The 9,232-nt window shown below is 40.7% G+C and overlaps 1 protein-coding gene across 3 annotated transcripts in view; it reads left to right on the forward strand.

Moving 5' to 3' along the window:
* Seh1l (SEH1 like nucleoporin) overlaps positions 1 to 9,232 on the forward strand; it is a 31,172-nt gene that overhangs the window by 8,456 nt on the left and 13,484 nt on the right. For 2 of the 3 annotated variants that reach the window (XM_021151167.2, XM_021151170.2), the window contains exons 3-7: positions 1,920 to 2,066; positions 2,876 to 3,087; positions 5,073 to 5,171; positions 6,152 to 6,292; positions 6,811 to 6,968. In XM_021151167.2, coding sequence (XP_021006826.1) covers positions 1,920 to 2,066; positions 2,876 to 3,087; positions 5,073 to 5,171; positions 6,152 to 6,292; positions 6,811 to 6,968 — 757 coding nt within the window. The remainder of the gene's footprint in view (positions 1 to 1,919; positions 2,067 to 2,875; positions 3,088 to 5,072; positions 5,172 to 6,151; positions 6,293 to 6,810; positions 6,969 to 9,232) is intronic. The other variant, XM_021151168.2, reaches the window with a different exon arrangement.

Consider the following 9,232-nt stretch of genomic DNA (forward strand, 5'->3'; position numbering starts at 1 on the left):
TAGCTCTGGCTGTCCTGGAACTCACTTTGTAGACCAAGCTGGCCTTGAACTCAGAAATCCTCCTGCCTCTGCCTCCCGAGTGCTGGGATTAAAGGCGTGCGCCACCACGCCCGGCGGTTTATGTATTTCTTCATCTTTTTTCTTTTTTTAAACACTTGTTTATTTTTTGTATATGAGTACACACTAGCTGTACGGATAGTTGTGATAGAGTTATGGTAGGGGTTAAAGTCCCCCCACATTTTGCAGCTCTGTATCAAAAATAGAAAGTCATGCTTGCATGTCAAACATTTTACTGACTAAGCTATTCCACAGATCCCCAGTTTGTTTCTTTGAGACAGGGTCTTGCTCTGTAGCCCAGGCTATTCTGAACTTGCAGTAGTAGTTTTCACAGCTTCCCTATTGTGTACATCAACATTCCATGTGCAAAAGAAGCGCCTGTCTCACATTTTAGTACTGTCCTGTGACTTGAAAGGCTATTTAGAAACATCCAGTAAATATTCTGTGTTGGTTAAGGGATGGTGATTTAAAAGTTTGTTACTGTTTGTTTGAGATTGGAGCTTGCAGTGTGAATCAAGCAGGCTGTCCTGTTTATGTATTTGTCTTCCATCTGCTAAGAGTACAAGCACCTGCCACCACACTTGGCTTCATAATTTAATTTTTGAGAAAGGATCTTGCTTTTTAACCCTGGTTGGTCTAGTACTTGCTGTGTAGACAAAGGTGGCCTTGTTTTCAGAGATGCACCTGCCTGGATTAAAGGCATATGCCACCAGGCCTGATTATTGAATATTTTAAAAAATTGTGGTGACATCTTTGTGCAGACCTCATTCTTTAGTTAAAATAAGAATCTAACATTTGGCTAACCAAATATGTAGCACAGTGTATCTTTTAGTTGATAGCTTTTTTTTTTTTTTTTTTTTACACTGTAGCTGTATTCAGACATCCTAGGAGAGGGCATCAGATCTCGATGGTTGTGAGCCACCATGTGGTTCCTGGGATTTGAACACAGGACCTTCGGAATCACAGAGAGCAGGCGGTGCTCTTAACTACTGAGCCATCTCTCCAGGCCAGTTGATAGCTTTTTTAAAGTCAGAATCCAAGGTGGAGCCCAGAAGATTAGATGAACAGATGAGATGTGGGTGGTTTGCTTTTTGTTGTGATATTGTCTTGTAGAAGTTACAGGTCTCAGGAACAATTCTTTTTTTTTTCTTTTTTCAAGACAGGATTTCTCTGTGTAGCCCTAACTACACACTCTGTAGACCAGACTGGCCTTGAACTCAGAAATCCACTTACCTCTGCCTCCCAAGTGCTGGGATTACAGGTGTGTGTCACCAATGCCTGACAACACATCTATTTTCTTTTTTTTTTAAGACTTCTTTATTATATGTAAGTACATTGTAGCTGTGTTCAGACACAGCAGAAGAACGCATGGAACCCCATTACAGGCGGTTGTGAGCCACTGAGTAGTTGCTGGGATTTGAACTGAGGACCTCTGGAAGAGCAGGAGGTCTTATTCAAAATAAGATAAAAATCAGTTTAAAAAGAATACCAACTCTAGGGGTTGATGAGATAGCTCAGCAGTTAAGCAGACTGTTTGTCCAGAGGTCTGGAGTTCCATTCCCAGCAACCACATGATGGCTCATGCCATCTACTAAGGGATTGGATGCTGTCTTCTGGCATATAGGTGTACGTGCGGACAGAACACTCATACATATGAGAAGAATAAATAATAAGTACAACTCCACAAGTCCATTATCCTAAATATCTTACACAAGTTCTAGGTTGTTAGAAATTAACTGTTTATTTCAATGTTACATTGTTTCTTTCTTGTCTTACGCAAGTAAAACTACTTGTGTTCTATTATTTTCCCAAGTAAAATGGTATGTGTGAAGTGAGTAAAATCAGTTTTGCTTTTCAAACAGACACATAGTGGATCTGTATGGCGTGTGACATGGGCTCATCCTGAATTTGGACAAGTTTTGGCTTCCTGTTCTTTTGACCGAACAGCAGCTGTATGGGAAGAAATAGTGGGAGAATCAAACGATAAACTTCGAGGACAGAGCCACTGGGTGAGATTAGCTCCTTGCTCTTCTTCCCATATTCTCTCCTGTTTATTTCACTTTGGCTTGGCTCACACAGGTACCCAGGCTTTTCCTTGTTCCAATGGGGAGCGCAGAGGGTTTTCTTTGCACCAGATTTTGTGTATTTGTGTATTTTATATGATTTTGTACACTAGTGAGTGTACAGTTTTAGGCTTCTGATTTGTAGTCCTTTTGCCATGTCTGGGATTAAGCCCAAGGCTTCATGCACTGTCAATCACGGAGCTGCACTATTCCAAGCTTCCCGTCCCTTCATCTGCTTTAAACTCTACCTCAGTTGATTGTTAACCTGTGTGCTGCTCATGTTCCTCAACTCTCAAAGTAGAGAATTAAGCTAGAGTATAAGACTTTCCAGTTTATCATATGAAGTGTTTTATTTTCCTTTCAATTTCTTTTTAAAATATGTATGTATGTATTTATTTATTGTTATATGTAAGTATACTGTTGCTGTCTTCAGACACACCAGAAGAGGGCATCAGATCTCATTACCGATGGTTGTGAGCCACCATGTGGTTGCTGGGATTTGAAATCAGTACCTCTGGAAGAGTAGTCGGTGCCATCTTGCCAGCCCCCTTTCTCTCTCTTAAAGTCATAAGTGTTCATTAATTTATTTAGAGATTGTATATGCAAAGTGCTTCACTGGAAATAGAGACCAAGAGTTTCTGATGCAAGAATGAAAACTTAATGAATGGCAGAGTTGCCTGTGAATCTAATACACTGCCTCTTCAGATCCATCACTGTTCTTTTCATGTATAGTTTAAATTGTATTTTTTTTCCAGGTGAAGAGGACAACTCTAGTGGACAGCAGAACCTCTGTTACTGATGTGAAATTTGCTCCCAAACATATGGGTCTGATGTTAGCCACCTGTTCAGCAGATGGTATAGTAAGGATCTACGAGGCTCCCGATGTGATGAACCTCAGCCAGTGGTCTCTGCAGCACGAGGTCTCGTGTAAGCTGTGCTGCAGCTGCATTTCCTGGAACCCTTCCAGGTAAGCACAGACTTTTAAAGTGACCAGGGAGGTGCAAGCTAAGAGTTTACTGCTTTAATTTTTCAGATGCTTTTTGTAATTAGATAATATTATCCAGAAGACAGTTTCCACTTTCCTAGCTCCATAAAATGGAGGAACCCATTCATTATCAACAGTTTGGTGAGAACTTCTGACAAATTTTCTATGTATATAAAAATAAATTAGAATGTTTTTAGGAGACAGCTCTGTGCAAATAACCAGATACATACCAACCCAAGAAGACATACTATACTCAGACATGTATAGAACTCAGACATTTTCCTCAAGGATCTTTTTCTCACAGAAAAATACTTGATCATTTCTTCACATTTTAGTATATAATTTATTTTAAAGCATCTAATTAGTGAATCCCTTAATCAGTTAATTAATGTACTGATTGGAAAGATCCCTACCTTATTGACTATGCTGGTATAGAACTTGCTGAGTAACCAGCCAGCTCTGCTGTTGAACTTATCTTGCTTCGCCCTCTTGAATGTTGCTCATTGTGTCTGTCCCTTCGTTATTCCTGTTTATCTTTTTTTTTTTTTNTTTCTTCCAGACAGGGTTTCTCTGTGTAGCCCTGGCTGTCCTGGAACTCACTTTGTAGACCAGGCTGGCCTTGAACTCAGAAATCCGCCTGCCTCTGCCTCCCGAGTGCTGGGATTAAAGGCGTGTGTCACCACTGCCCGGTCCATGATTGCTTTTTATTTATTTATTTTAATCACTTGGTAAGAAAATATGCAAATATCTAGAAGAGTAGAAAACAAACCCGAAAGTTCTTTTTCTGAAAGGAAATGCTGTCAGCAGCTTATATTCTAGCTTTTAATTCTGGAAGCTACCGTTACACACTAGATGATTGTTCTTGCTCTCTTAGATTTAAACTGTTTATATGCACTGGTAACTGAATATGAGTAGTATATATTTTATTTGTGATAATCTTTATAGTTGTTATGTTGGTAACCGAAGTTTTAAATTTATCTGTACTTAGTGATTTATTAGTTCTTAGATGATATGATTCCTCTTTTAAATTTTTAAAAACTTAAAGAATTTTTGTTTTATGTATATCGGTATTTCTCCTGTTTATATCTTTACACTGCCATCATGCATTGTCTGTGGAAGCCAGAGAGGGCTTTAGATTCTCTGGAACTGGAGTTATAGACCACAGAGAGCCACCACGTTTGTGGGTACTGGGAATCAAACCCAGGTCTTCTGGAAGAGCAGCCAGTGCTCTTAACCTTGTAGCCATCTATATAGTCTCAATGATTCCTCTCTTACAAGGGAGAAAATTAGCCATGTGATGGTGATGTAAGCATCTAATCCCAGCACTCCAGTGGCAGAGGCAGAAGCAGAGGGGCAGAGGCAGAGAGGCAGAGGCAGGTGGATGTCTTGAGTTTGAGGCCAGCCTGGTCTACAGAGTGAGTTCCAGGACAGCCAGGGCTACACAGAGAAATTCTGTCTTGATAACCTGGAAGAGGAGAGAGATGTAGAGAATGAACGAGCTTATTTTGCCTCTGTTTCATGCTGAGACTTCTTTATATTCAATTCTGTTACATTGTTATAAATACATGATGAATATTTATAACGTTTGGGTTCTGTAAATATTACCATGGGCACTAGGTGACTCTGAAATTTAGCAGGCAGGTTATGTGACTATTAGAGATGTACTCTCACCATAGTTCTTTGTAGTTTATCAGGTTTTCTGTTTAGTGGATCTCATTATGTGATGCTTCAGTTACAAAGCTTTAGTTTAGTTTTTTCCAGTGTTAACTGTTGGAATGCCCTTGTTTAGAAGAGGGACAGTGTGTGAGGTCCTCACACAAACATGTAGTGCGGCAGGGCTGTGGTGAACATCCAGATGTGATGGGGAGGCCAGGCACTTGTAGGTTGTCTGTCTCCTTGAGTCCAGGTCTGAATCCTGTTAAGTCAGCAGCTTATTGTATTACATAAGTGTTTGCCTTCCTTCTTAGCTCTCGTGCTCATCCCCCCATGATCGCTGTGGGAAGTGATGACAGCAGTCCAAATTCAATGGCCAAGGTTCAGATTTTTGAATACAATGAAAATACCAGGTCAGTACTACTTTGTTCCGAATTGTGTTTACGTCTTAAACGACTGTCCTTTATATCTGCGTTGTACGGGATTCACTGTTACTGGTTTCCTGAGAGATTCCAAGTTCTGTACTATGCTTTCATTTATACTTGGTGTTTTTTTTTTTCCCAAGACAGGGTTTCTACATAAATAAAATCTTTTTTTTTAATGATTATTTACTTATTTTATGTATATATGAGTACACTGTAGCTGTCTTGAGACACACTAGAAGAGGGCATCAGATCTCATTAGGAATGGCTGTGAGCCACCATGAGGTTGCTGGGAAGTGAACTCAGGACCTCTGGAAGAGCAGTCAGTGCTCTTAACTGATGAACCTTTTCTCCAGCCCAAACCGAGACTTTATTTTAGCTAAGTTTTGATTAAGTATTTTAAGATACACTTAAATTGTAAAGGAGCAGACTCGGCCTTATTTGGTTCTTGGGCCAATCCAACAGAATTTTTTTCTTTACCTACTAGTGATCTGTCCGTGGAGGCCAGAGCTCTGAAATCCAGTTGTTGGCCTGGCTGTGCTCTTTCTTGGCTGTGCTCTTTGCTGGCTCTTCCAGCGATTGAGCCCAGAATCCTGGGCTGTGGCAGCCATTCTAGGTATCTCCCCTGTTTTGTATTTTTTCACTGTTTTTTCTTAGAAACATTTTCTTTGTGTAGCCCTGACTGTCCTGGAACTTACTCTGGAGACTAGGCTAGCTTCAAACTCAGAGAACCACTTACCTCTGCCACCCTAATGCTGGGATTAAAGGTGTGGGCTACCACTGCCCTGTTTATCCTGTTTTGTCTTATCTAAGGGCATCGAATTTTAGAGTGAGTTCCCTGAAGTAGGTGTTGGGAATCCAGCTGTGGCACTCGGGATACAGCCAGTGCTCTTAACCCTGAGCCATCGCTCCAGCCTCAAGTTTTGTGAGTTTTATTTCTGAAATTTTTAATTCCTTTTTCTTTGAATTAGGAAATATGCGAAAGCTGAGACTCTTATGACTGTTACAGACCCTGTCCATGATATTGCGTTTGCTCCAAATTTGGGAAGATCTTTCCACATCCTGGCAGTAGCAACCAAAGATGTAAGAATTTTCACATTAAAACCTCTGAGGTAAGTTGTAGAAAAATGAGGAATTTGAAAGTACTCTTTTCTTCTGCTTCTCTTCCTTTGTAGAGAACAGTAAAGGCGCAGGTCTGCAGACTAAGTCCTCTTGTGATTGTTTTATGTGGCTTTTTGGAGTGAGGATTTAGTTTGAATTGTTTCAGTTCCTTGCTTCTATGCTTTCTTTCTGCTACTCTGTCTTGTAAAATTGTTACATCTCTTAGATTCTGAACCTTGTTTGAGAGAGTAATGTGCTCTTCTGTTTCTTCCAAAAAAAAAAAAAAAAGGGACTGAGTATTATCTGTGGGGTGAAGTTAAGTCCAGATTTTGGAGAAGTCAAATGGAATGATGTTCACTTAGTCGGAAGGTTGAGTAGGGAGTGGGGGAGTGGGCAGGGGACATAAGTGCACATCAGGAAAGACCATGTTAGGTGTATTTATTTGTATTTCTTACTTCAAATATGTGTTTATGTGTGAGTGTACATATGCACAGAAAACTTTTTGAAAACTTTTTAAATCTTTTTTTAGGAAAGAACTTACTTCCTCTGGTGGTCCAACAAAATTTGAAATCCATGTTGTGGCTCAGTTTGATAATCATAATTCTCAGGTCTGGAGGGTGAGTTGGAACATAACAGGGACAGTCCTAGCGTCTTCAGGAGATGACGGCTGTGTTAGGTTGTGGAAAGGTAAAGTTTTTAACAGAGGGGTAGTTATTCCTTATATTTACTTTTTACTTAAAAGTATAAACTCTGAAATATATTTTTAAAATTCTTTTCAATATTGTTTAAAATAATTGTCCTATATTTGTACTGTTTTGAAATATCAGATAACCTAGTTCATAGAATTAATGGCCAATTGAATTGTTTTATTTCTATGTGGAAGAAAGCCAATTTTAAAACTAATTAGAACATGGGGTATCTCCAGGAAAAGCTAATGTGGGTAACTGCTTTATTAAACCCTGGAGAGGCCTCCATTTGTCTTTGGTAAAAGTATTTGCCTCCCTTGAGTAAGGACATGAGTGTGAATGTCTACAACCCCCTGCTCCTTTAGGGAACTGGGGCCAGAGAGACTTCTAAGAAGCCTAGGGTCCTTTATCTGGTAAACATAGGTCAGTGAAAAAAAAACAGAGTCCTTATCATAAACAAGGTGGAAATGGGGGCTGACAGCTGAAATTAACCTCTGTAAGGGTGCTGTGGCACACGCTGAAATAAAACACGCACACATGCACACGCTTTCTGTGTCTGTCTCTCAGAGACTTCATCTTTTCTGATTGTGAGTTTCTTGTGCCACACTGAGGGAACTTGGTCCAATCAGTTGACACTGCCTTTGATATCTGTAGCATCACAGTGGCTGACTCCATTCTGAACATCAGTTATAGAACTGCAGTGGGTCTTTTGCCCTCAGCAGTTTTTGCTTCATAAAATGCAGTTTGGCTAAGCCTTGATGGCCTCCCATTTTCAGTCTTACAGTATATTCAGTAGGACCAGCCCAAACTTTCCTATCCTCAATTTGATTTTAGCACTTCTGTCCTTTTTAGTTTCTAAACTTAAAGTAGGACAGCCTCGTTGTTTCCCACTAGGCTCTTTAACTTTGATTTACTGACTTCAGTGACTAGTTTTGCATTCAAAGAATGAGACCACGCTGGATGAACCACTAAACTGTTATGCAGAAGTTTTCTTATCAGTACACATCTCCGACCAAAATCTACACAGTGCCCACGTAATGTGCATAGCCAAGAAGACAGCTCCAATCCTTATTTAGATTAATTGTAAGAAAGCCAAAGAATTTGGGTTTATTTCCTTTAAAGACTTTGTTTTGATATTAACTTGTGTTTGCAGAGGTCAGAGGACAATCTTGGGTATTGTTCTTCAGTTATGACTCACCTTTGTGTTTGAGACAAGGTCTTTCTTGCCTGGAAACTCACCAAGTAGGCTAGGCTGGCTGGTCAGCTGTTGAGCCCCAGGGATTGGTCTGTCCCTGATAGTCTGTTGCTGGGATCACAAGGGCACACCACTGTACCTGGTGGATTCTGCCACTGACTCCAGTCCCCATGGCTGCAAGTCAAGCGCTTCCCTGAATTATTATCCCAGCCCAGATACTAACTTCTTTATCTCTGAGATTAGATAATTGTCACAGCGAATTGTCTCTGAAAGAAGGAAATAGTAAAAAGCTTTCATGGTTTTTAAACAACTAATTGTTTTTTGATACAGGATCTTATTCTGTAGCTTAGGCTGATCAGGCTCACTGTGTGGCCCAGGGTTAGCCCCAAACTGAGACCAATTCTTCTGCCTCAAGTATGAGTCATGTTGGCTGGTTTAGATTAGTAATTCTTTGAAAACCTTAATGTATTTCATCTAAAGATTGTACTTATCTAGAAGTAAATGTAGCTGGCTGGAGCTGTGGAGATGGCTCAGTTGGTAAAGAGCTTGCTGTAGCCAGGCAGGGGTAGTGCATGCTTTGTTTTTTTGTTTGTTTGTAGACCAGGCTAGCCTGGAACTCAGAAATCCGCCTGCCTCTGCCTCCCGAGTGGTGCACGCTTTTAATCCCAGCACTTGGGAGGCAGAGGCAGGCTGATTTCTGAGTTTGAGTCTGGTCTACAAAGTGAGTTCCAGGGCAGCCAGGGGCTACACAGAGAAACCCTGTCTCGAAAACAAAAAACAAAACAAATACAAAAAGAAAGAGCTTGCTGTAAAAGCCTGAGGACCCGAGCTCAGCCCCTCAGCCCCTTGTGAAACCCAGGCCTATTAGTGTGCAGTTGTAATCCTAGTTCAAGGCAGCTTAAGCAATAAGGTTTTTAGAGCTATCCGGGCAGCTGGTGTAGTCAAATTCGTGAACTCTATGTTCAGAGAGAGACTTTACCTCAAAAACCAAGATGGGGAGCCCAAGGGGAAGAGAGCCATCCAGGGTCAACATCTGGCTTCCACGTGCATGTTTGTGCAAGTGCATATGG

Source organism: Mus caroli, chromosome 18 (genome assembly GCF_900094665.2).
Source record: "Mus caroli chromosome 18, CAROLI_EIJ_v1.1, whole genome shotgun sequence".
Lineage (NCBI taxonomy): Eukaryota > Metazoa > Chordata > Mammalia > Rodentia > Muridae > Mus > Mus caroli.